Source organism: Cebus imitator, unplaced genomic scaffold (genome assembly GCF_001604975.1).
Source record: "Cebus imitator isolate Cc_AM_T3 unplaced genomic scaffold, Cebus_imitator-1.0 Scaffold108, whole genome shotgun sequence".
Taxonomy (NCBI): Eukaryota; Metazoa; Chordata; class Mammalia; order Primates; family Cebidae; genus Cebus; species Cebus imitator.
In genome coordinates this window covers 1,379,737-1,407,673 of record NW_016107423.1, presented here as the reverse complement: position 1 = coordinate 1,407,673, position 27,937 = coordinate 1,379,737, and the positions used below count along the sequence as shown (strand labels likewise).

Below are 27,937 nucleotides of genomic sequence, written 5' to 3'. Positions count from 1 at the left end.
GGACTCACATCTGCCTCCCCTGACACCCAGTTAGATGAATATATGTGAATAGGCAGCAGCTGGGCATACCTAACTGCTTTGGACTTCTTAGCAAATCAAATAAGTTGCATTTCTAGTTCTGAGCACCAAGTCTTACAGCCTTCTACAAAGTAATAGGAAGACCAGCAGAGTCTCATATAAATGTAACAGCATCACTTCCCAGCCCAGCTGTTTTGCTACAGCCAGGTCAATTTCTGGTTACTCCTCACCCCAGGCTATACCTACACTGGATGACAACCCACCAACCCTGAAATTGCATTCTACTTTTCCTTACTATCCATATCCCTTCTGCCTTCTGTTTTGGACTTGCCTCTTTAAAGAAGCAGTTCCCAATGAACCCCACTTTCTCTTAGTACTATCTTCCCCAGTTATTAACTGAAAAATTTCCATTTCTTCCAAATTTGGCTCAATTCCCATCTCCCCTGTGAAGTCTTGTTTGGCTCCCCAGACACATTTAGGCATTCCTTTCCCAAGCATCCAATCCACATGTGGGAGTAAATCCCGTGCTTCTTCATAGTTCTTCCTAAATTAGTGGCTCTTCCCCAAGATCGTATTATACTATCCAATAACAATAAAGTTGAATGGAAACTATCTGAACATCCAATAATGTGGAATTATTCATTCATCTATCCTTTCAGTCAAAAATTCATTTAGTAACTACTATGAGCCAGTTATATATCTTAAATTAGTTGAAACACCCTAAGTGGCTAAAAATAGGGATCAGTTAAAATAACTCAAAAATAAGACATTAAATTAAATGAATTATTAGCAACAAATGATCAGTGTTGATAAATTACAGATTGTTAATTTTATGGGCAATAAATTATCACTACTGAGAAATATAGCTTATTAAATTATGGATTAATTATAGTTAGCTACATATAGATCATGTGCAGTATTACCTAATGTTAGAATCATATGTATAGATGTAAAATAAATATACGTAAGACATGATTTTAAAGGATTTGTACAGAGATAGCAGTTATACTCTACTGAGTGGAACTATGGGCATTTATTACGTTCTTCTGCTTCTCTGATTTTTGGACTTTTGTGTAACAAAATGTGTACTGCTTTTTGAATAAGAAAACATAAATTTTTTAAACTGGAATTTTCAAGTTTGAAGAATTTTCTAGTTCAAATTGTTTACTATACTGTTTTTCTACGTTGACGATGTCTGCCCTGCTTGTTTAGCTATGTCTTCCTTTCCCCTCCCCACAGAATGGATGGCATAGATTGTTCTAACTAGTTCAATCAGTCACTGTTCAGTGATTACTTACTGATTTCCTAATCTCCTATTGCTATACCTTTCAGTCATTCCAAAATCTCACAAACATGGAAGAACAATTTCTTAGATTTTAACCATATAATTTCTGAAAACATTTGTTAGAAATGCTTCAAAAATTTCTGACATTCCAAACTTATTAATACTAGGAAGTCTAGTAACTGGGATTTATTTCACCAAATGGTCTAGTTGATTAAATTATTCTCCACCAAAATGTTTTTGACCAAATTGCATTTCATCAAATCATCTGAACACTCCCAAAAAAACTGTAAAATACAAATAATTAAGCCAAACAATTGAGCTGTCTTTTCCAGCCTATGCCACATCTAGGGCAGATGGCTTGTGGAAAAAGAGCCTTTAAAATATGCCCCCATCGTGGAATCTGGCTTAGGGAGGGCAATGGAGTGTCTAAGTATAGAAACTATGATTAAAGTCACAGATATAAGAATTTACCCAACGTGTTGTGAAAATGATGATACCAGTCTAATTAGGCTACAATATTAATAGTTCGTGGCTTTTAGAAAATGAAATTATAATAGTGTGGGACCAGAATACGAAAAGTTTTGAATGTAAAATTATTTGGATTTGACAGAATAGGTCACAATAGATGAGCATAAATTTCTGAGACAGTGATGATCAGTCATATGCTCAAAATCATCCACTGCAGAATGGATTAAAATGTAAACAGCTGGATGTGGAAAATTGGCCTGATACTGCCAGGTTCTGGACAAAGGTGGTGTCTACTGAAAAGCAAAACAACCGGGCAATCTCAGAGATGTTTGGAAGTGCAGAATAAAAAGTGCCTGGTGCATTAGTTACATATTGCTCACATGCTCATGAACAAGTATTATTTGTGAGCTGGGTTGGGCTCCACTGAACATTTCTTCCACTCTGGCCTCATCTGGTTGATCTAGGAAGGTGTTAGCTGGGACAAATGGGACAGGTTGGTTCTGCCCCATGTGTCTCATTCTCCAGTGGACTAGCTTAGGCATTTTCTAATGGAAATTGCAGAGAAGCAAGAGACTAAGCAGAAACTCATAAGCACTTTTTCAGTGTCTGCCAGCATTATGATCATTGGCTAAAGCAAATCACATGAATAAGCACAGAGTCAAGGGAGAGGTTAAATGGACACCTAGAGGAGAGAACACTGCAAAGTTACATGACAGAGAGCATGGATACAATGAAGAGAGGACAAAATTGAGGGCTTTAATTCAATTAGTCTACATCACACTGTAACTGACTAGACCTAGGCATTAAAAAAGAAAGTGTTAAAGCTGACAGTTCATGCATAGTACACAGCTAGACTAAAAAATCAGTCTGGAAAAGTGAAGATATTTGTTGCTTTCTGGACAGATCTACAGGTTCAAAAATCTTTGTTGGCTTTTCAAAGGCCAAGGTAGCTTTTAAAAACGATGCTGTAATTTTGGAGATTTTTACTTACGATTATTTTCTATAGATTTTTCCAAAATAGGTAGCAATAAAGGGCTTATTTATTTGTACTTAAATAAAACTTCCTTCAAATGAAATAAAAAAGATTTCATAACTCACACTGAGTAAATACATCAATAAATCAGAAATTGAGTTTCTTGCTTCATTAATTTGTACAGAACTAATCAACACCAGTTAAATCATTCTACTAAATCATGCTGCTGTGAAAATCATGCCAAGTCATTGATGCTTTGTGTTAACAAACAAAATATCCAGCACGTGACCAGAATCCATCTAACCCACTAATCACAAGAATTATTACTGGAGACACAGAGGGGATCCAATTCCTGGATTTTGTATCTCTGTTTTTCTAATAGCAGCTAAATGAGAACCAGGTAGGGGAGCATAGGCTAGATGAGAAAAAGAGACAAGAAGATAAGGCACTCAGAGAAGTGATGTTTTCCACTAGGTCAGCAAAAGTATCCCATGGTTCATCAGTCAAACAGGATCTTTTCAGTAAACACCTATTAGTATAATTGCCAGTAATTCCACAACACCCTCATGAAACAGCTACTCTCCAGTATCAACAAAACTGAGACAAGTGTTTTTCTTCCATAATGGTCACCTTTACTTTCTAAACATTCTACCTCTGCCTCCTTACCTAATTCTCTTGCTAAAATCATCAACAGCAGATGCCAATAGACTCTCCTTGAGACTTTAACAGGCTCATTTACAGTTCTTTGCTTTTGAAATAACTCAATTTGCCTTGTGATAGAAAACACTTTTCACCCAAAGAAAAAGTGTCATGTGAGTGTGTGAGGATTTCTACATCATTGAACAGGATACAATTACAGGAAAATGAAATATGCTTTATGGAGTAGTGGATAGCAGAAAATCCTCTGCCTGCTCTTTCCCCCTTCTTTTCCATTTGCTTTTTTGTGGTAGCAAGTTCTACATGGTCTTAAGTCAAAGTTTTCCATAATACAGATTCCACTTGTGAAATCAACCTATGAGTAGCCTCAGGAATTCTGAAAATCAAAATAGAAGAGATTAGGAAATATCAGAGTGCACTGCATGTAATAATATTTTTTCTGTGAAATTTTGTTTCAATTGTGTATATACAACATGTAAAATGCCTTTCTATGGGTTAAAGACAATAAGTTTGAAAGTCACTGGTCTAAGTGGAGGGGTATTTTCATTCCAGAAGTATTTATTGAGCACCTATTGTGTACCTGGCATGATTGTAGTACTTCGGGGTATAACGGGGAACAAATCAAACAAAAACCTCTGCCCTCACGGAGATTTCATTTTAGCAGGAGGAGAACCACCACCAACAAACATAATAAATGTAAATTACAAAGAACGTCCTAATGCAGTAAATGCTATGGAAAAAACAGAGTGAGGAGCCTTATCATGATAAAATGCATCATGGAGAAGATATGCATTTTATTTTATTTTATTTTACTTATTAGGGAGCACTTACAAGAGTCTTTATTTTCCTTTCATTAAATGTGTTGTGGTTTTAATCTTTTCATTTACATTTCTACAGGACAAAATCCATTTGTGTCCCTATTAGGCAAGAATCCTTCCCATCGCTATCAGTTTTCTACAAGTTAACAACTAACCTTACAGAATTTAAAATGCCCTAATCCATGGTAAGTAGCAAATTGAACAAAGGTGCACTGCCTTCTGCACCCCCAGAGAATCAGGATCGGAGGATGGGATTAACCAAGCAGGCCTGCTGGAGGCCTCAGCTCAGATGGACACCAATAATCCTGCCTCATTTCCAAGTCTAGGAAAATTTTCTGTTACAGTCTCCCTTTGTGATCATAAATAATCTCCAAAGATTATATTTTATCACACAGAAAAACCTGGTTTCCTTGAGCTTTGGCCAGATTCATTTACAAATGTTTGTCAAGGGGTGTTAATTAACACTGTGTAAGCCTCTTGGCTCTACAGGGTAAAGCATATTAAACCCAAAGAAACAGCTTCTGTCTGAGGATTTCATAGGGAATCTCAGATTGCCTTTTCAAAAGAAGGCAATCTGAGGGTGTGTGTTTATCTTATTTTTTAAAAATTGCTTTTATACTAGAGGGTTTGTGTTTGTTTTTACCTTTAAAAAAAAAACAAAAAACGCTCTTATTGGTTCTTCTATTCAGAAGCTAAAAATCCAAGCCCAATAAATTCATTATCGCACAGCTTCATCCACAGTACCTGTAAATTAGGTGACTTCCTGTCTCCTGGAGGCCCCAGAGTAGTCTTCTCTGCTGCTTATAGAAGTGGGTCGCAGGAAGTAGAGAAGACCACTTCCGGGAGCCTCCAAGAGACAGGAAGTCGCCGAATGGGGGTTGTTAGGGTGTGCCTCGTTTGAGAAAGTAGCTTGTGACCATAGACTTAAAGAAAGTGAGGGAGCTGGTTCTGTTGCTATGGGGGTAGGGCAGGTTGGGAAGAACCTTCCAGGCAGGAAGAGTAAGAAAAAATAATGCCCCAAGGCACAGATGCAAGATCTTCAGTGTGCCTGGCTGGGGCGGGGCAGCGGGGCAGGAGTCAGAATTGAGACGAAATGTAATAAACACCTGGGAGGGTGTTTCCAGAATAGGGAACTGAAGCAGTAACCGCTGCTTGATCCTCTATGACGAAACGGAAATTTTTAAACTGCAGGGCTTGAACGTGAAAGGAAAAGAAAAAAAAGCTTTTTAATCAAATTGTAAATGACATGGTTTTTCACTCGCCTGTCTCCCGTGTTTCTCACTGAATAGCAATAAACACAGGAAATAGCCACGCATAGGTTACACTGTAACTCCTCATAAGAGATCCTCTGGTTTCTTTCGTTTTTCAGAAATGAGAATTGTGAAGGAAGAAAAAAGATCTGGAGTGAAATGCACTTTTTCAGGACTGCCATCTGAGTTATCATGTAATGATTATTAAGCAAGTATGTACTCAATAGGCAAGTTATTATGCTGGGCATGTGTGGGGTCAAATCATAGGTACACAAAATAATTATGGTATAAGTCTGAAAGTTAAAACGCCAGAAGATGGATTTTTTTTTTTTCAATGGCGATTCAGAGGAAGGAAAGATTCCTTCTTCCTGAGGGAAATCAAGGAAGTTTTCCCGTAGAAGGTGGTTTCTAAACCTTACATTGAAAGATGTGGATCCTGGGGAGACAGAAAAAGGCATTCCAGGCAGATTATTGTGAGCTGGAAAGCCAGTGATGCTGTGGCAAAACATATTTTCTAAAGAAAACAGCTGGATAGCTCCCCCATGATCTTTTACGATGTAACGTGACCATTCCTCCCATTGGCGGATCTGTGGCCCCTCCCCCTTGAATCTGGGAGCATGTGACTGCTCTGGCAGAAATGAAGCTACATGATATCAAGGATAAGTACAAAAAAGAAGAAAAAAGTCCATACCACTTCCTCCTCCTAGTTCTCATTGGATGCATGCCGGGAGGGAAGCTACCTTCCATGTGCAAAGGCTACTAATCTGAGACCACTATGTAAGTGAGGCCAACAGAGATGCTCTGGTCCACAGCCAGCCTCAACTGCCAATCACACGTTTGAGCCATCTTGCACGCCCCACCCCGTCCAAACTTCAGATGGCTGCAGACCAGAGGAAAACTGCGTGGGTGAGCCTTTCCCTAATCCTGACCTGTAAGTTTGTAAACAAAATAAAATGGTTATTTAAAGCCACTGAGTCTGCGGATATTACATAGAAATAGTATGGGAACAGAAACAGTAATGGTTAGTGCTTTTTTTTTAATTAGTAATGATGACCCTCTCAGATGTTAATGAAGGTTAAAGACGTTAGTGGCAAGTCGGCACTAGCAGACTAACATTTTTCTCCATTTCAGATGCCAATGTGGAGACATTTGGTAGCACAACCCCGGATGAAACCTGTGTAGTGCAGGAGGCAGCCTGGAGTCCTGGAATGTACACTGGGAATAGGGGTTCAGAAAACCTGAGTTTTGGTCCCAGCTCTGACCCTTGGTAGCCACAGAAAAGTCAGCGAAACTCTCTGGGCCTTTCAATGAATTTACCTGTCCCCAAATACAAGAAAAGCACTCTAGAAATTATCAAGCATTATCCAGTGGTATGGGTTTTTTAAATTACTTTAAATTAAATAAATGCATTTATAGTTTAAAATCAAATAGTACTAAACACTTATCATGAAAACCGTAAGCATCTTCCCCAATCCCGTCTCTAACCCCCACTCCTGCTCCCCACTGGCAACCTTTTAGCTCTTTCTTCTTGTAATAACCATCATGTTTCTAAATACTATGCTACGTGAAATGTAATAATTCATTGGGATAATGAGGAGTTAGCTCTTTTACATGCCGCATTTTCTTCCCTTATTTTCCCAAATGTCTGTTCTTATTTAAATCGTTGTTAGTATTTACATGAAGGTTCCTATGGAAATGTTCCTTTCAGAGCCAAATAGGGCACTATAACATTTCCCTTTTCTGGACAGCTTTTAATTTTCCCTTGAATTAATAATTGCCTCATTATTAAGCTTGCATAATTTTCCATATGTGATTTTTTTCAATGAGTTGGTGATTATCATGTTTTCTACCATAGTATCTATTCTGTTGAGTCTACTTTTTCACCCAGAGCACTTCCTTCCCTGCTACATACAACCTTGCAGCCTCCAAGTCTAGTCTGGACTAGATGCTGTCAAGAACTGTTCTCATCCTAGGAGTTTTCTTTATTTCTTATGGATTGAAACTATACTTTTTCTATATCCTATTTCTTCCTATTTATTTACTACAATTTTGCTGTTGCATATCTTCCATTAGCTTCTTAGGAAACACGACATTGAAGGTGAGCTTTCTGATATCCTTACATATCTGTACATTCATTGAGCCAGGAACTCAGTAGGCTCTTTAAAGTTAAAAGCTAATGTTCTTCAGTTCTGGGACATTTTATTACATTATTTCTTTAATAATTTCTTGACCTCTATTTCCTTATTCTCTCTTTCTAGAGCCTCTATTAGTCTGATGTTGGATCTTTATGAAGACCCTTTAAATCTTTTTCCCTTTTAAAAATATTTTCAATTTCTTTATCATCTTGTACTACTTTTACAGCGTTTCTTTTACCTTACTTTTCAAACATTTTACTAAATATTTTGTTTCAACAATTGTGTTATTGATGTTCCAGCATTTTTATATGCTCTGATGGTTCCTGTTTCAGTTTGTGTATGTGTTTAATTTCCTGCATAATTTATTTTCTCTGGTTGGCCTTTCTCTTTATTTTATTCTGTTTCATGTTGATAGCTTTCCTCAAATGTCTTTCACCAGCAGTTTTGATTGTTACGCCTTGCCCTTCTGTTGTACCTGCTCCTTTTAAAACCTGGGTTCCTGATTATTGCAGGAGACAAGACTCCAGATGTTGGGAGTCTACATGCCATTCCAAATTCATCATCTCCAACTGTGGTCTAGCAAAAGAATTTGCACTTATAATCACAGAACAGCCATCAGTTACTTCGAGAGATTATAGAAAATAAGATGCTTGAAGAATGAAAATTTTCTTAACTTTAAAGGGGAAGATAATGTGAATTTCAGAAATAATAGACCCATGAGCAAAATTAGGTAATGGTTAACAAAAATGCATCAATGCTATGAAAGTGAAGATAACTAGGAGGCAACATAGGTTCCTAGAATAAGTCTGCCAAACTTGTCTCAGGTCATTGTTATTGTATTCTATAGCGCCATGGTTTGAATGCTTGTCCCCTTCAAAACTCATGTTGAAATTTAATTGCTATTGTAATAGTACTAAGTGAGACCTTTAAGAGGTGATTAGGCCATGAGGTCTCTGCTCTCATCAGTGAATTAATGCTGTTATCACAGAAGTGAGTTCTTTATCTCAGGAATGGGCTACTTATAAAAGGATGAGTCAGCCTCCTTTTGTCTCTCTCTTTCCTTCTCACCTTCCACAGGAGAAAGCAGCAAAGAAATACCTCACCAGATGCCAGAGCCTTGCTCTTGGACTTCCCAGCCAACAGAACTGTGAGGAAATAAATTCCTGGGTTTTTTAAATACATTATCTAGTCTCAGCTACTCTTATAGCGTACAAAATGAACTAAGACATATGACATATCTGGGAACACAATAGTCATCTCCGTATGTAATAATTTTGACAGTTGCTAAACATTTTTGTGACATTCTTAGGGTCAAGAAGAAAAGTAGAGTGCATATAAGATAGTACTGTTGCTACTTGAAAAAAATATATTTTAAGAGTATTCATTGGTTCAACAAAACTTACTGGTTGCCTTTTAAGTATCAAATACTGGTGAATGTTTGACACATTAATTTATAGGAGAGATTCACTTGGGAGAAGGTGACTAACAATATCCCAAAAGGTTTATTCATAAGCCGTTTTCTTTTAACGTGTTATCATCAAAGGGATGAAAATTCACAAAAGCATTAATCTAAAAATTGGGAAATTCTCCAAAACTTGAATCCAAAAGAGCTCTACAGATTGGAATGCTATACATATGTGCTATAACTAGCAAAATTAATATTTAAAGTGATGAAAAAATATTTATGTCTCTTGTAAATTAAAAATACACATAATATATGTTCACGGTTTAAAATGTCGAAACAACTTACAGGAAAAATCACAGTTCCCTTCCTACATTGTCCTACAATCCCCCTGGTTCTTCTCCCTAGAGGCAACCACTTTTGACTCTTATGACTTTTTATGTGGAATTTACATCCCCACACTTCCATGCTTCAGAAAGTATCCACTGACTTCCTATTATACTAGATGAAGGTTTAGCTCTTACACAGCCAATTTAGTATACAATAGTTTTTGGTTTAACCAACATTCAGTATTGACATTATTCTGCCAACATGAATATCATTCACAGCTGGGCATTACAATGTAGTAAGTAAGACTATATTTTCTTTCTTATTTTTGTTTTCTTTGAAGTTTGTAATTGCATTGCTTTTTCATTTGCTCTGTTTTCTTTGGGACTGTGGCTAATTCTTCCCATAATTTCGAAGAGCCTCTCTGCAGAAACTTCCCTAGGGAAGTCACATTAGCCTCCAATATTTTGGGGGGACACACTTCTGGAATCTCCCCATTCTGTGCTGGCTGATCTTAGTCTGCTGCACATCTGACATCACAGATCTACAGTTCATCATCACTTTCATGGGTTAGACCTGCTGTTTCATGGATCCCACGTCTTCCTCCTGGTCTTCATCATTTTATGTGGGAGTTGTTCTCCAGTAACTTCCTGAGAAAGGGTTTATGGAAGATTTATTTTTTGGGACTTTGACTCTCATGAATGATTGATAGTTTAGATAAGTATCAAATTCCAGACTGGAAATAATTTTCATTCCCTTCACCTGAAGGATGCTCCTCACTAGTCTTTGTGATGTCCAAGAAATGCACTGCTCAGTGTTCCTGCTGTAAGGAGAACAGCTGACTGAGGGCATCAGTTGCTACCCCTTTGGATCCACCATTACAGCTGATCCTGAGGTCATGCTTCTCATTGGCTACTTCCAGATGACTAACCATGGCAGGGGAACTAATGCAGACCCATTTCAGCAAGATGTGGACTCTTCCAATGGGCAGAGTTGGCTCAAGAAGTCCCCACCAGCCTCTCTGGGTTATTCTGAGACCCACAGTACCAACTGAAACTCTTCCCAGCCCATCCATCTTCCTGCCCACTCTCCTTCATAGTTGTTGGACACACATCATGATCCAAAGGCTCACTGCCTTCTCTAGCTCCTTCCCCTTTATCCTTCACAATTCTTTCCCCAATAAATTTCTTATAAATCTAATCCTATCTTGACATTTACTTCTTTCAGGACTCTAACACAAGTGGGGTTGGGGAACCAGCTCATTCACTTTCTGGAAGGCAAAGAGGATGCCATTCTGAGTATTATGTAGGGGCAGATAGTCCCCTTGCACAAATGGCACCCCAATTGCTAAATATTTCAATAGCAGTAACCAGGGGAAATATCCTGGTGGAGAATGCCATTGTAGGTGCAGTGATTAGGCATTCCAGTGCCTACGAGGAGAAGGAATTGAATGCTTTCTGGTGTATTGCACTGAGACTCCACAGAGAGATAATGAGAAACTGAGGGTGAATAACAGTTAAAGGCTCAATATAAGAGCCAGAGAGGCCTTCTCTCCTGCAGTGAAGGAGTAGAGAAACTTAGCATCAGGCCTAGGACCTGATAGAGTTGCAGAGATTTAGGGATGTTTAAATGCTCAGCCATGGCAGCTCAGTTATGCCAAGGTCAAGGCCCTGGTTGGAGAAACCTTGGAATATTTGGAGCTTACAGAGGTGGCCCATTCTTCCCTAATACGAGACAACACTTCCTTATGCTGAAGAGGCCTCGCCCCTAAAAAGCTGACAGGGCACTAACTAGGGTTAAACCCCAACATAACCCACCTGGAGACAGCTGGGCCTGATAGAGGAGAAAGGGTCTTATATCCTAACGCCGCTTCAAGATTGAGCATGCACTGCAAAAGCCTGAGGAGTAGCGCTGGGGTCCTTGACCAAGGAGCTGGAATTTAAGACAGGACAAGAAATAATTCATTAACTAGGAAACACTTTCTCTAGAAGTGTGTTTTCATGATCCAGCAAGGACCCCAGGCGATGCGGTAAAGTTGCTGCTAAGATGGCTCTGAGAAGCCCGTAAAAAGGGATAGCCAATTCTGAACAGGTGGAAATGCCTGACAATGTTGCCCTGACAGCTGATAAAAGAATCAAGAAGCAGAGAGAAGCTGGCATGCGAGAAGCAGTTATTATGTGAGGTCAAACAACCCACCAGAGGACAGTGTTTCCCAGAAGTCGCAAATAGAGAGACAGAGTATTCACTACGCCATCAGAAATATGCTCATGGGGGCCCCAATATCACCGAGACATTCAGGCCAGGGCTGCTGGTAGCAGAGGTGTCACAGAGCTGGGCTTGTTGCCGCCCACAGGAATGGAGAGATCTTGAAGTTATAGAGGCCAGATAGTGAGTGGTGCTTAACTGCCAGAAGCCAGGGAGTTGTAAAGATGGCTCATAGAGCATGGCCACATAAAAAGTGATGACCCCTTGCACAGTTCCCCGACTTAGCCAATTTTCCAAGCTATAACTCATTGACTGAAGAGGTGCCCAGGTCTCTAGGAGGCAGGACCCTGCAATATCACACAGGTATAAGTCCCCCAGTTCTTCCCATTCGATATGAAAATGCATGTCCTCCTGCTGTAGAAAATTTTCTGGAATTACTTCATTATTTCCTTTCTTTTTATGTCAGTTACCTATTGCTGTGAAATAGAACCATCCCCAATTTAGGGAATTGAACTAATAAGAATTTAATTTTTTCCTCTTGCTGCTGTGAGTTAGTGCGGTTTGGCTGGGCAAATCTAGTCTTGAGTATGCCTGCTGGAGAAGGGATGATGCAAGGGAGAAGGCATTGTGGGGAAGGAAGGACAGAGGCCAGAGAGAGCCCAGTCCAGCCCCTGAAGTGTACAGTATTCTTTACACACTTATTCATACAGCAGAGACACACCATGGCTGCTTTTTAATAATCGTCCATCAACATTTTAATAACCAGTTAGTATTCCATGGTATAAGTGTACCAATATTCCTCTAGCTGATTACCTTAATACATTTAAGTGATGTCCAGTTTTAAAGAATAAACCACCATCTGCGGTAAACCTCCTCTTATCTTTGCACATTAAGGATGAAATTTAATGAGATTAAAAGTTGAAAAATAAACTACAAAAGGAGATGACAGGGATGTCTGGCTTCACAGCAATTCACAAGGTAGCCGGGGAGAAACCTGAGAGGTTTTAGCTGACTGCAAACTAATTTGAGTCCGCAGTGAGGTGACAGCCAAAATTGTTAACACAGTCTTGGAGGGCATGAACACAATTCAGTGTCTAACAAGAAATGTAATCACTGATGTCTACTCTGAACACCTGGGGCACTGCCTGGTTCTGCATGGCAAATGTTAAAGAGAGGCCTTGGAAATTCCCAGGCTTTCTTCTCCAGCTTCTCATCCTTTCCCACCTAACACTTTAGCCATTCCAAAGGACCTCATGCTTGGTGGGAATGGCCATACTGTCTCATCTGCACTGACTTTGCAAGGGATGTTTCCTAGAAGGGCACCATGCCCTTCTCAATTTGTGTGCCCAGCAGCAGAGCCCACAACCTATTTTTGTAAATAAAGTTTTATTGAAACAAAGTTGTGCCCATTCATTAACACATTGCCCATGGCTGCATTCATGCTACAACCACAGAACTGTGTTCTAGTTGTCCATGCTATGAGCTGTGTTTGACTGCAGACAGTTTCAGGGAGAAAGTAGCTTAGCCCGGAGTGAGAGGCCACCACCACTGTCCCCGCACCCGTGCAGGACTGGCATAAAGCCCTGACGGGGAACAAGGGGACACAGGTCACTGTGAAAGAACTTGGGACACTGCATAGAGGAAAAAACTGAAGAGGACCATGTGATGAGAAATTCAAAGAGAAAAGGGGTCAGGCAGGGAGGAGAGCAGCATCCCCAAGAGTCTTTGAAAGGACTCAGAGGCAACAGGCTCTTGCCCGCATCCTCCCCAGCGACTTTGCAGCCATCCTCTGGACCCTCACAAAAAGACCCCTACAAATATGCCTCCCCTCGGGAGCCAGGTCTCTGGACTCTCGACAAGGTCCAGTGCTGGGAAACCTCCAACCCCTAGTCCTCAGTCCTCTACGCCCATCAGCAAGACAATGGTGATGGATGATGAGACAGAGGCAGATCCCACAGACAACCCTAAACTCTCCCCACTGGGGAGATGTGTCAACTAGTCCCTCTCCTCTCCTCCACCTTATCTTAAACGTCAGAAGACAGAGGCGCCTGTTCAAAGGTTACATTCGTATTCTTGGAATTCAACACCGCACCTGCCTGCCACAGGATAAGCTCTCAAGAAATATCCCTGACTTTAGGACCAGGCGCAGTGGCTCACGCCTGTAATCCCAGCACTTTGGGAGGCTGAGGCGGGTGGATCATGAGGTCAGGGGTTCAAGGCCTGGCCAACATGGTGAAACCCCATCTATACAAAAGATACAAAAAATTAGCTGGGCATGGTGGCACAAACCTATAATCCCAGCTACTCTGGAGGCTGAGGCATGAGAATTGCTTGAACCCAGGAGGCAGAGGTAGCAGTGATCCAAGATCACGCCATTGCACTCCAGCCTGGGTGACAGGGTAAGACTCTGTCTCAAAAAAAAAAAAAAAGATCAGAAAAGAAATGTCCCTGACTAAATGTCTTCTTGGAGCATTTAGTCCCCTGAGGAGTCGTGTGCTCAGTGGGTGATTCTCCATGTCTTCTTGGAGCAGATGTTAGCATGAAGGAGAAAATACTAGGAAGAACGAAACATACTGGTGTTTCCAAATATGTGAAAGATGTCTTGTCAAAAAGTGACTTGTTTTATTCTTTGAAATTTAGGAAGGCAAAGAGACAGTGAGGAAGGAGTCCTGTGCAGCAGCAGGTTCATCATGAAAGAGGAAATCAAACGGGCATCTTGAGAGGAACTGAGTTCCTCCTGCTTCAAAGGGTCAAGCAAAAGCTGGATGGCCGGGCACGGTGGCTTATGCCTGTAATCCCAGCACTTTGGGAGGCCGAGGTAGACGGATCAGCTGAGGTCAGGGGTTCGAGACTATCCTGGTCAACCTAGTGAAACCCCATCACTACTAAAAATACAAGAATTAGCCAGGCATGGTGGCCGGGCGCCTGTTAGGAGGTTGTGGCAGGAGAATCACTTGAACCCAGGAGACAGAGATTGCAGTGAGCAGAGATTGCGCTACTGTACTCCAGCCTAGGTGACAACTTGAGACTCTTTCTCAAAAAAACAAACAACAACAAAAAAGCTATCTCGCCCCAGGAGAGCCCCTGTAAGGGGTTCATTCTGGGGAGAAAAGTGTAACCTGGGATTTTCCAAGTTCCTTCTGATTCCAACATTCTAATTATCAAATAAAAGTGCACTTATAGACATGGAAATAACACTAGCTTAACCATTAGATTTAAAATTAATGTTCATCAGTGCTTTCGGTTTGAGTATTTTATCAAGATATAATGATACCAGTTCGTGGATGATGTGATGTCTTTACTTCAAACAAAAAAAGTTAATAATAAAAAATCTATTGAAACTGGGGCCACAAAAGCTCACTCAATATTTATCTTTGGTTTAGTCAATATATCAAGTTATATCAGTCATAAACTTTAGTATATATCCTTTAAACACCAAGCTGGATCCAGAAAGGTACTCAATAATAAGTTTTATGTAAAATAGGTTATTTCAATAATGACTTGATAGTTTTTGGTCAAATGCTGTTCAACTAATTTCAAAGAAGATGCAAATTAAAAGTTAACTGAGGCTACAATTTGTTTATTCCTTCTAATGCATTTGTTTAATTACTTCTAAATAGCTCAAGAGGACCATTTCTCAAGTATTTTGCTATTATTACTATTATTATTATTGATAAATTTATAACTCACCTTTCTAGAGCTTTTTGTATTTTTTTCAAAACATGTTGACATATATCAGGTGCTTTTAATTCTTACAATATGCCTGGGAGTTAGGCAATGTGGTAGAGCTTGCTGGTTTTCCTAAATGATCTGTTCCCTTCTGATTTCAACATAATAGAATCATCCACTGAGCACACAACTCCTCAGGGGACAATTATTTGCAGACTCCTTTTGACCATGTGACTGAGTTTTGCCCAAGGGACAGTGATAGGTGCAGCTTCTATGTCAGGCACTTGAGAGGCCACCTTTTCCCTCTTCCTCTTTTTCCTTGTCCACTGCATGAAATTGGGATATTATTTGCTCTGGAAATCAACAAAGGTCACATACATATCTGCCTAGGGTCACATACATATCTGCCTAAGAAAATCGTCACTGTTCTTCCTCACTTTTAACTCCTTCCCAGATACTGTGTGAGAGCAGACTACAAGTGCAATATTCAATTTACAAGAAAGAAAATAGACACGTTGAAACCAGAAACATTTATTTTACCTCTCCACATATGCCTTTATTAAAAATTGTATTTCTTTCCTCTGTGCCAAGCACTGAGATAAGCACTGTAAATTTTTAAACAAATATGATAGGTAGGCTGTGCTCTTAGAGAGCCACAACTGAGTAAATGACCCATTCTACCTGTGGTTATTGCAAAATGAAAATATTTGAGTCAAGTCTCTGAAGGGTAAATAAGAGTTTAGCCCAAGATAAAGAGGGGAAAAAGACATCCTTCGGATTATCTCCGTACTCAGAATATATCAAAATAGGGCATATAAAAGGCACATTCTGCTTATCTGTTTAAATATAGATTTCAAGTATAACTTTGCATTTCTGGAGAAAATGTGGATCTCGGACAATTCAATAAGGTGTGTGTTTTTACTCACCTATTATTTCTCATCCTCCCAATAAGCATGTATTCTATTCTCCTCCTACACCTAAAATTTCCTTTATGCCTTAAAAAGATAACTTTCATCGAAAGAAATACATCTTTTGCACAAATTAATTATAATAAAATTACAGTTTAGAGCAATGATATTTTTGAGAATATAAGATAATTCAGAAGGCTTCTACATGCAAAAGCCATAACCGACTGCATATTCAGCTGGCACAATTGAATGCTCATTCATTTTGCACCTAAGAAGTGCACATTGATGTTATTTGAATGCTTAGTAGTTTACAGTTTCCTTCTTTTCTTCAACTCAAAATAATTGGCATTGTTAAAACATTGCTATGATTTTGAAATTATTTAATTAATTTTTTTCCTATTTTAAAATTGTTTTCTTAGACTTGACTGTAACCTTCAAAAACCAATGCATTCAAAAAGGAGTGATTCAAGCTGTTTGGGAGATATTTTAACTATTTCTGACTAAATGCACAATTGAATTCAATAGTATTTTTAAATTTATATTGACTTTCAATCCAGTTGATTATTCTAGTTATGTACAAAATACATTTTTTTTGAGATAGAATTTCACTCTTATTGCCCAGACTGGAGTGCAGTGACGCGATCTTGGCTCACTGCAACCTCCACCTCCCGGGTTCAAGGGATTCTCCTGCCTCAGTCACCTTAGTAGCTAGGATTACAGTGCCCGCCACCATGCCTGGCTAATTTTTTGTATTTTTAGTAGAGATGGGGTGTCACCATGTTGGCCAGGCTGGTCTTGAACTCCTGACCTCAGGTGATCCACCTGCCTCAGCCTCTCAAAGTGCTGGGATTACAGGTGTGAGCCACTGTGTCCTGCTCCAAATACATTTTAATGAAAGGAAAACTTGTAAAGTGTTTCTCAAAAGTGCATAGTATATGTAATTTTAGCATATATACAGTAGACAAATTGCTCCAAATAATTATTTGGGGAATAAAAATTCAACCAGCTAACAAGGCCCCTTCCAATATATATTCCTAAAGTTAACTGTGAGACTTCACCACCTGCTGTTATTCTGAAAACTTCTTCATAATGCTGCATGGTGACTACAGATAGTTTTTAACTGGACATTTTCCAGTGAAATCATACATTTGATGATTAACCTTAAATTTTCACTGCAGATATCAGAGTGTGCCACATTATATTTACTAATTTTTTTGTTTGATTAGGATTTGGTATTCGCTGTTCCACTGGAAAGTGGCTAGAAAGACTGACAAGGAGAGAAAATTCTAGTAGCATGAGTTTATAAAGGTGAAATTAGGCTATTCAGTAAACCAGAAGCCACCTACTGAGCACCAAGAGAGGGCAAGATGCCATTTTCAGAGATACAGATGAAGTGAACAGGGTTTCCTCACTTAAGGAATTGCCCAGCTAGTGAAGGGGTAAAAAGGAGACAGATGGTTACATAAAGGGAAGAGTGTAGTAGGAGGAATCTGAGCCAAGCAAAGTCCTGTGCGGGATGCCATAGAAGGAAAAGATGGCATTCAGACCTGGGGTCCCAACGGAGCCTGTGAGCTGGTTCTGGAAGAACAGGCGGGATTTAAACAAGCAAGGACTCTGTCTTGTTCACAGGTAGTGTCACCCTGGAGAGCATCCATCATGGCACACTGCAGGGGGCAAGGCAGAAGCAAACACCCCAGCTGTGAGGCTCTTCCCACTACCTAGGCAAGCTTGGATGGTGACTAGCACCTCCGCTGTAGCCATAGATAAAGGGAGAAGTGGTTTGACTCTTGACACATTCTGAAGGTAGGTAGAGCTGTAGGATTTGTTAGATAAGAAACAAGATATGAAAAAGGGGAGTCGTTAAGATTTGGGGTCCAAGGACTGGAAGAGTAAAGTCACTATAATAGAGATGGGGAAGCAGGAGTTTGGTTTGGGATGTGTTCAATGTGGCATGACCATTAGACATCCACGTGGAGAAGGGAGTTGTCTATGTAAGTCTGATGCTCAGGGAAACCTGGGTGGAGACTCAAAATCTCCAGTCATCAAGATGCAGGGGTATTCAAAGGGATGGCCTGGAGTGAATCTAGACAGAGCCCTGGGCCCTCCACTATTTACAGGCAAAGTAAGTAGGAACAAGCAAAGCAGACTAACAGGGAATCCCCAGAAACTGAGAGGAAAGGCAAGGGAGAGCCAGAACCTGCAAGCCAAGTTGAAGAAGGGTTCAAGAGAGAAGTGATGGCTTCAACAAACGCTGCAGACAGATCAGCTGAGACCTGCACACTAATGCTAATATTCAACGACGCCCAGATCAATATCTCCTAGCCCTACTTCCTTATGTGAAAGAAGTTTTCCTTTTCACGGGTCCCTTGCACAAATGTTTGCAAGAATCTCAGGCGGTAAGGGGAGTCGAAGGTGGGGAATGGAAACACGTGTATTTCCAACTTGGTTCTAATCCTCTTAGACCCATATACAGAACAAAGACTCAGAGGAATTGTTGGGGCTGAACTCCCCAACTACAGGCCCTACTGCTAATTTCAGGGGACATCAAGAACTTTCTTTCAAGAACTGTGAAGGCTCAGCAGTAGGTCTTCAAGTCAGAGAGAAAAGGTGTGTCCTCCTGGATTACACTCAAATGAGCAAAGCAGCCTGAGCTCCAAGCTTTCTGTAGGAGTCTCTCTCTCTCTCTCTCTCTTTTTTTTTCTCTCTCTCTCTCCTCTTTCTCTCTCTCTTCTCTTTCCCCCTGTCTGTCTCTGTCCCTGTCTCTCTCACACACACAAACACACACACACACACCACCACCACCACCACCACCTTTTTTGCCAAGGCTTACTCCAGTACGAGGAACGCACAAAGAACACTAAGGCCTCCATTCCGAGCAGGGCCCCCATTATTAGTCCTGCTCCTTGTTTGTTCTGCCTCCTGTCCTCCAGGCCATCAATGATTCTTTACTCTCTAGGGAGCCCAAGCTTCCCATCATCCCAGGGGATCCCCTTAGCCCATTTGTAAATTAGTGGAAGCAAGAGAGGGAATGAGGGAAGGGTGCTAGCCAGTCTTTATCCCTCACCAACATCAGATCCTGGAACACAATTAGCCCCTATATCTGTGCAGCAGCAATATGTAAGCCCCAGCTACTATGCCCTGGTTATCAAAATCTGCAGAATATGTTCTACCTTTTTCAGGTAAGCTCAAACTTTTCTATCCCCGCTTTCCCCCACCCCCATACACACACCAAGAAAGGTCATTGAAAACAGAATGAAAGTATCTCATACAGGAAAATTAATTCAAGATACTTTCTTTGATAATACTCACTTCTAAATAAGATACAAGAATGACTAAACACCAAACTCAAAGAAATTTGAAAGCAAAATTAATGTTTTACACCAACTAACTGTTTCTTTGCAGCATCAGCAAAATCAAGCATTCACCTGTTACTAATTTCTTCTAAATACAAAGTCCACTGCATTTCTAGGAAGGACAGTTAGTGTTTGGCAAATTTTTAGTGTAAGCATTGAAAAATATAACTGAGAAGTTAATCAGAGGGCCGTGAGTGGCCACAACGATCTAAAGAACGTTGATTATTTAAAATGTCAGAGCTCCAGAGAGCACGCAATTCTTTATCTTATAATAAAATGATCCTATAAGTCACTGTAATAACAATTGACTACTTTTGTTTCACGAGTTTATCCTAGGGACTCTAAAAATACAACTTGTAGGATTTAAATCTAAAGTAAAGATTTTGGGGGCATGATCTATTAGATCCTCCAGCTGATCCATTTATCTCTTATTTGCTTCCAGTATGAACTGATAACTTGCTTATGTTTTCCTCAAAAAATGAGACAGTTCTTCCCATAGTTTTTCTATCACCAACTATAAACTGGCGGTCTTTAGGATTTTTCAATTCCTTAAAATGATTGAAAAAGTGTAAGAATCACTGCTTTAAAGCACCTTTATGAAAAGACATACCTGAGTGTGAAATCACAAAAATCACAAGGTGTTTTCCAAACAAATTCAACTTCTTTTATGACCAGAAGCGGCAAACAGGTTTTGTGGAACTGCCATAAAATCTCATTTAGCCATTATGACAACAGTACCAGCAGCTCAGGGCACTAAGTCACCTTAATAACCCAGTACTGCTCTGCCCATATTATCTATGGTTTTAATTAAACATGTTTAGAAATGATTTTCATACTGACTTTGTTCAGAATATGTGGCTGAATTCTAAATTTAAAAATACATCTTCCAGTAGGCACACAAGTCATCAAAATTGGGTACCAAAAGTTGTACATTTAAACACTTTTATTAAAATGTTTATACATGTACATAAAATATTTTATTGTGATACAAAACTCTGCACAAAGTGTACTAATGACTGACACGGTTATAAATGAATCCCCAAAACAATGGTACCTAAATTTGAACACTAAGGAGAAAAATAGGAGGAAGAAATATTTGAGACAACTTTATCATGGCATATCAACATTTCCTGCTGTCAAAATTAATAAAATCTTTTGCACACGGGTGTTGCAATTAATTTTATCAGGCTAAAAGTGTCATAAGTGAGGAACCCTTTCAACTGTAGAGAGCACTGTGGAAATATAGATGTGGTAGAACACAATTTCTATCACCCTGCAGTTGTTTCTGTGTTTCTGTGACTAGCTTTGTTTGAGATTGTATAAAGTGGTCTTCACACCCCTGGTGATTAAGATCGGGGGGATGCAGTTCCCTACCCCACCACAGAAGGGACCTCCAAACACAGTTTCAATCTGACTCTCAGAGGTGTTGTGGTTTCCACACTTTCACAACAGTGTGAATCTGTACCACAAGCAAGACAGATGTTATTGGATTAACACTGAACTTGTGACATCTCCACAGGGAGTAATGCTATCCATCTGGCTTAAGAAAAAACTGCTTATCCTCTCCCTGTAGTTACCACTAGCAAATCCTCCCTGCCCTCACCTCTAGGAATTCCTCTACACCCAGAGAAATGAGTTTCCTTTCCTCACTGGGGAAACTGATCCCCACTTTCTTTCCACAGATGGACTCCAAGGGGCACTCACTCGTGTGCCCCCTGAGGGATTTCTTTCCTAATTCCATGCCTTGCAAGGGAAGCCGTAACTGCTCAGTTTCTCCCTGGTGACCACACACACGTGTCCAAGTGAAGCCTGGTCTTGGGGAGACTCAGTTCCCCCACTTCCCTCTGACCCCTCCAGAGGCCCTCTGACCCCTCCAGAGGCCCTCTGTCTCCCTTGCGTGGCCCTCCGCCTGGGCCCTCGCACTCACCAGGAGGAGGTTGTGCGCCACCAGGTACCCAAGCCGCGGGCTGCCCCGGATTCCGGGGGCCAGGCGCCCAGTGGCGTAGCCGTGCCAGGCCACCACGTAGGGGTTGTCGATGGTGATCCAGTACTTGACCTGGCCGCCGAAGTGGCGGAAGCAGAGCTCCGCGTAATCCCTGAAGTGGTCAGTGAGGGCACGGTTGGCCCAGCCGCCGTAGGCGTCCTGCAGGTGCTGGGGCAGGTCCCAGTGGTACAGGGTGACCACCGGCTGCACGCCCAGTTCCCGCAGCCGCTCCAGCAGGCGCCGGTAGTAACGCAGCCCCTCGCGGTTGGGGGCGCCCGCGCTGCCATTGGGGAACACCCGCGCCCACGAGATGGAGAAGCGGTAGTGGGTGACCCCGAGCTCGCGCAGCGCCTCCGTGTCGCGGAAGACGTTGTTGTAGCCGTCGCTGGCCACGTCCCCAGTGGCGGGCGGGAGCGGCGGCTGGGCGCCCGACGACGACAGATTGGCGACCCGGGGTCCTCCCGGGGGCGTCAGGGGGTTGTGGGTGAACGTGTCCCAGATGGACGCACCCTTGCCGTGCTGCCGCCAGCCGCCCTCGGTCTGGTAGGCGGCGCTGCCCACCGCCCAGAAAAAGCCGTCGGGGAAGGTGTCCTGGAGGACGCCCGCGGTCTCGGGGGAGGGAGGGCGCGAGAAGCGGACCCAAGTCTGCGTGCCGTCGCCGGGCTCCGCGCGCAGGCGGCAGGCGCCCAGGACCAGCAGCAGCAGCAGCAGCGACAGCAGCAGCGGCGGCGGCGGCGGCCGCGGGCGGCGCGGCGGGGCGCTGGCGGGCATGCTGCGCGGGTGCCGGGCGCCTGGGCCCTGCGCCGCGCCCCTTTATGCCAGCGCCCTGCCGCTCCCGCCCGCCCCCCGCCGGCGCGCCCACCCCCGCTCCCCGGCGGGCTCCGCTGGCAATAATTACCTGCGAGCTGGGCCTGCCTCCGCCCTGGCACGGGGGTGGGGGGCAGAGGGCGAGGGGTCCCCGGGAGGGGCGCGGCCGGCGTCGCTGGCGGACGTCGGGGAAAGGCACCTGTTCCTCCGGGCTCCCAGGAGCGACGCAGGACGTTTCGGGGACGCTCAGTTTCATTCTCTTTGCCAGAGCGCGCCCTCCGAGAGCAGCCCTGAAGCGGCTTCCTCGGGGAGGAAAGGTGCTGACCCACTTTCCGGGACTTGGGCGAGGAATCCTGCCCGGCCCTGGCGGAGCGCGCAGGTGGGGAAGCACCTGCTCTCACTTTTTTCCCACTCAGAGCCCCAGAGAAGCTCCGGCTGGACATTGCTGGAGCTGATTAGGAACGGGCCGAAATCCTAGAAGGACGGCCAGGTGGGACAGCCGAGGCGGAACTTGGCTGTGTGCTGAGAGAAGGGGATTTCCCCTTAGGTGAGATGCTCGTCCGGAGACGCACCCACCCGCGCCCCTCCTTCGAGGAAGACAAAGTGGATGTATGCGTTGCGTTGGGACTGAGGCTTTACTCTCCCTTCTACTGTTACCTTTTAATCATTTCAAACCAGCACTCGGTCTTTGACTAGATCTCTCAGAATTCCCTGGTGAACTTCAAATCACAGTTTTGATTGTTCTTCTGAAAAAAACACCAGGTTTCCAATTTTGAGTAAATCTCATTCACCTTTATTATCCTTTGGCATCTGTTTTAGCCTTCCGCTCTGACTTAGCAGGTAATCTGTGCAAAGTTGTAGGAACAGCCCTGCTCTGGAGCCAGAAGTCCCTGGGTCCCACATCTGCCATCTGAGCTGTGGAGGGAAAGGGGAGGGGGGATTTCGCCGGAACACCAATTCCCATCCCCTACAACACAATAGAGCCATGACGTTTTTCCTGTTGCCAAAGAGCCCTTTCGACAGAAATTGCAGAGCCACATTGTCCATTTGGATGTGGGTAGATAGGATTGTGAATACCCGAGATACAGTTGGTGGAGACGGAGAAGGTCTGGGCTCCACCTTTGAGATTTGGGACAGGAAACTTCTCTAAACCTAAATTTCCTAAGTCTGTAAAACAAGAATGTCCTTCCTGTCTGCCATGCTGCCTCAGAGGCTTGTGAAGTCCAATGAAAAACTGATCAAAGGTGACTCAAAGATAGAAAACCCAGACGAGTGAAAGATCTTGCTAACATTCCTGCCTCCTTATCCAGTAAGTTGTGCCTCAGTTTCCTCATCCCTACACGTGTGTTGAATGACTAAGATCCTCACAGAGGTTCATCCATTCTCCCCCAGTGATCTATCTTCCTTGCACTATTTCATACAAGTTTAAAGTCAATAAAGTTCTACATGTTGCAGATGAAGGTACTTTTATTAATGCCTCTGAAATATAAGCACAAAATTATTCCAGTGTTTTATTAAATATTCCCAACTGCAGCTAGCATATATTATCATGATTAGTAAGATTAAGTCTTCAGACTGAAACAGACTTACTGCCATTCTGTTAAATGTAGCATTTGCATTTTTCCAATAAATACAAAATAGCAAACCATGACACTGTAGCAATTTTTTAAAATTACAGCACACAACTTCATGTCACACACTCTTCCAGCTAAATTTAAAAAGCTACATCTACATGGAGTGTCACATTGCCATTCTAGAACCGAAGATTGGAGTGTTTTTTGGGTTGTAGCTTGTTAAGTTTCAATTAGAAATGCTTCATGGGTCTCATGGAAAATCGCTTAGGCAAAGTATTCATTTATTGACGTATGGTCTGTTTGCTCAAGGCAGATTTTATCTATTGCTATTTTTATTTGACCAACAGCATTTTTTTTTAACTTTAAAGCAGTGATTTAAAAGCAGGACCAAGTTAACTAAATGCTTCAGGTTGAAATTCATCTATCACATAGCCACATGCATCTCAAAGCTTTAAGCATTCACAGAGATGTTCCCAGATGATTGCTCATTTAACCCAACAATAAAGATTGCATTATGATTAAACTTTATTTCCAGAACTTTCTGTTTTGTTCATGGTTATTAAGTTCTGGGTTCCACAAGTGACTGCTAGTGCTGCTTCTTTTTTATTTTTCTTTTCGAGATGGAGTCTCACTCTGTCACCCAGGCTGGAGTGCAGTGGCCTGATCTCTGCTCATTGTAAACTCCACCTCCTGGTTCAAGGATTCTCCTGTCTCCCCTCCAAGTAGCTGGAATTATAGGGGCGTGCCACCACACCCTGCTAATTTTGTATTTTTAGGGGTTTTGCCATGTTGGCCAGGCTGGTTTTGAACTCCTGACCTCAGGTGATCCACCCACCTCAGCCTCCCAAAGTGCTGGGATTACAGGTGTGAGCCACCATGCCCAGCCTAGTGCTGCTTCTTATTTATTTTAGCTTTATTTTGGTTTTTATTTTTTACAACCACCTTCAAACATCTGAAACATGGGTTTCAAATGCAAATAAGAGATTAATTATTTGCTGTGCTTTGAATATGAAGGTGAAGTTATTGATACATCAAAGAAAAAGACATTTTAAATTTACTTACTGGGCTTTGATTTTGGTGACAATTTCAACACTAAAAGTGGTCAAAAATCTGATCATCTTTTCCTCCATTCTCCACATTTCTTCATCCAGTGCCTTCGCACCTGTTCTCCTTCCTATCCTGTTCCCAGGACTATGGGAGCCTTTTAACATCAATGGAGCAGAAGGAGGTGCACTGATTCCCAGCGCCCGAACACAACACCAATCTCACAAGCCCTCAGGTCACCGATCACAGGCATTCACCTTCTACAGGCAGGTTTTTATTTCACTGAGCTACAACTATGGACCAGGCAACGATGAGCTACGTGGAGACTTCAAAACATAGAGGATAACCTCTACCCTCAAAGACAACATTGAATTGAAGAAAGGATAAAGAAAGATGAAAATAAATAAGGTGTTTATGTTGTTTTAATAAACGACTCATAGAATAATTGTTAGAGAAATTCAGGGGAAAAAGAAATTACCCTACTTTGAGTTGGCTGGAAAACTTTCACAGAGAAAATATGACAATATCTGAGGTTTAAAGAGTAAAACATGCACAAAGACATGGAGGGAAGGAATCAAGAGGTACAAAGCACTGAAGAAAATAAAATGTTCACAGTGTATTTGTGGTGAAAAGAAAGGGTTTTTGTGTGCAAGGAAATAATGGACCCAGCACCTAGAATCATACTGAGCACAAAACAAATATTTGTTTAATGAGTAAATGAAAATAGAGTTTCCTTTGTCCAGTTAACAAAATAGACAAGTATTCCCTGCCCTCCTCTTTTTTAAATTAATTAATTTTTAACTGACAAAAAATTATGTATATTTTCATGTACGGTATGTTGTCTTAAAGTATGTACAGATTTGTGGTGTGGCTAAATTGAGCTAATAAACATATGTATTACCTCACATACTTATCTTTTCTGTGGTAAGAATACTTAAAATCTGGCCAAGCACAGTGGCTCATGTCTGTAATCCCAGCAATTTAGGAGGCCAAGGCAGGTGGATCACCTTAGGTCAGGATTTTGAGACCAGTCAGGCCAACATGGCAAAACCCCCATCTCTACTAAAAATACAAAAATTAGTCAATGTGGTGGTGGGCACCTGTAATCCCATCTACTCGAGAGAGGCTGAGGCAGGAGAATCACTTGAACCCAGAAGGCGGAGGTTGCAGTAAGCCAAGATTGCACCACTGCACTCCAGCTTGGGTGGCAGAGTGAGACTCCATCTCAAAAATAATAATAATACTTAAAATCTACTCTCTTAGCGATTTCAAAAATACAATATATTGTTATTAACTACAGTCACCATGTGGCACCATAGATCTCTTGACTTATTCCTCCATCTGACTGAAATTTTGCATCCTTCAAGCAATATCTCCCCACCCCTACACACCCCCATCTCATCTTTCGGTAACCATCATTCTCCTCTCTGCTTTGATGAGTTCAATGTTTTCGGACTTCACACATAACTGAGATAGTGCAGTATTTGTCTTTCTGTACCTGGCTTATTTCACTTAATGTAATGTTCTCCAGGTTCATCCATGTCATCACAAATAACAGAAGTTCCTTTTTTTTTGTAAGACTCACTAGTATTCCATGGTGGATATATACCACATTTTCTTTATCCATGTGTTTGTTCATGGATACTCAGATTGAATCATTATCTTGGCTATTGCAAATACAGTAAACATGGCAGTGCACGTATTCCTTCGACATACTGATTTCATTTCCTTTGGATATATGCCATAATAGGAATGCTGAGTCATATGGTGATATTTTATTTTATTTTATTTTATTTTATTTTATTTTATTTTATTTTAGAGACATGGTTTTACTCTGTCCTCCAGGTGGGGAAGTGCAATGGCAAAATCTAGACTCACTGCAGCCTCAAGTCCCTGGGGTCAAGCAATCCTCCCACCTCAGTCTCCCAAATAGCTCGGACTACAGGCATGTACCACCATGCCTGGCTAATTTTTCTAATTTTTGTAGAGATAGGGTTTTGCCATGTTGCCTAGGCTAGTCTAAAACCCCTGGGTTCAAGCAATCTGTTTGCCTCAACCTCCCAAAGTGCCAGGATTACAAGCATGAGCCACCATGCTCAGCCATGGTGGTTCTATTTTTATATTTTAGGATGAACCTCTATATTGTTTTTCATAATGGCTGTATTAATTTCCATTCCTACCAATGGCATACAAGGGTTTTCTTTTTTCTCTATCTTGACAACACTCGTTATCTTTCATCTTTTTATAATAGCCATTGTAACTAGGATGAAGTGATATCTCATTGTGGTTTTAATATGCATTTCTCTGATGATTAGTGTTGTTGAGCATTTTTTTCATAGATTTGGCCATTTGTATATCTCCTTTTGAGAAATGTCTACTCAGATCCTTTGCCCATTCTTTAATTGGGTTACTTGCTTTCTTGCTTTTGAGCTGTTTGAGTTGCTTATATATTTTAGACATTAACCCCGTATCAGGTGTAGGTTTGCAATTCTGTATGCTGTCTCTTCAATCTATTGATTGTTTCCTCAGCTGTGCTTTTCCTCCTCTTCTACCCATTTCCCTACTCATTACTCTGCTCCAGCCACACTGGCCTCCTAGTTGTCCTTGGAACAAGCCAAACTTTCTCCCAGCTTTAGCAGCTTTGATTTTCCCTGCCCCATCTCTGGAATGCTCTTCATGGAACCACCTCCCTCTCCTCAGTCAGCTCCCAGAACAAAAAGCATATATCCTTGACCTTCTCTGATCTCTGTGTCCAAAGTAATTACCCCAGTCCTTCTCAACTACAGTACTCTGTTTTAGTTTTCTCACAGACCTTATGGCTGTCTCAAATAATCTTGTTCATGTACTTGCTTATTTCCTTTATCCCCATAAGAATATAAACTCCATAACAATGGATATATGACTTTTTCTTTGAGATATCTCCAGTACCTACAAGATAGTACCCATCCACTGTAGGTGCTCCATACATATTTATGGAATGAATGAATGGATGAGTGAACCCATTGGTAAGGGTTGGATTGCCCTTCCTCAGAGCCAAAACAAAATGTTGAGGATTCTAAA

At 41.6% G+C, this 27,937-nt stretch overlaps 1 protein-coding gene across 1 annotated transcript in view; it reads right to left on the bottom strand.

The window, feature by feature from the left end:
- Positions 1-22,235, bottom strand: part of KL (klotho) — a 46,739-nt gene extending 24,504 nt beyond the window's left edge. Inside the window, exon 1 of the mRNA XM_017537950.2 lies at positions 21,396-22,235. Within this exon, the coding sequence (XP_017393439.1) occupies positions 21,396-22,223 (828 nt within the window). The 5' untranslated portion in view covers positions 22,224-22,235. The remainder of the gene's footprint in view (positions 1-21,395) is intronic.
- Between the last annotated feature and the right edge of the window lie 5,702 nt (positions 22,236-27,937).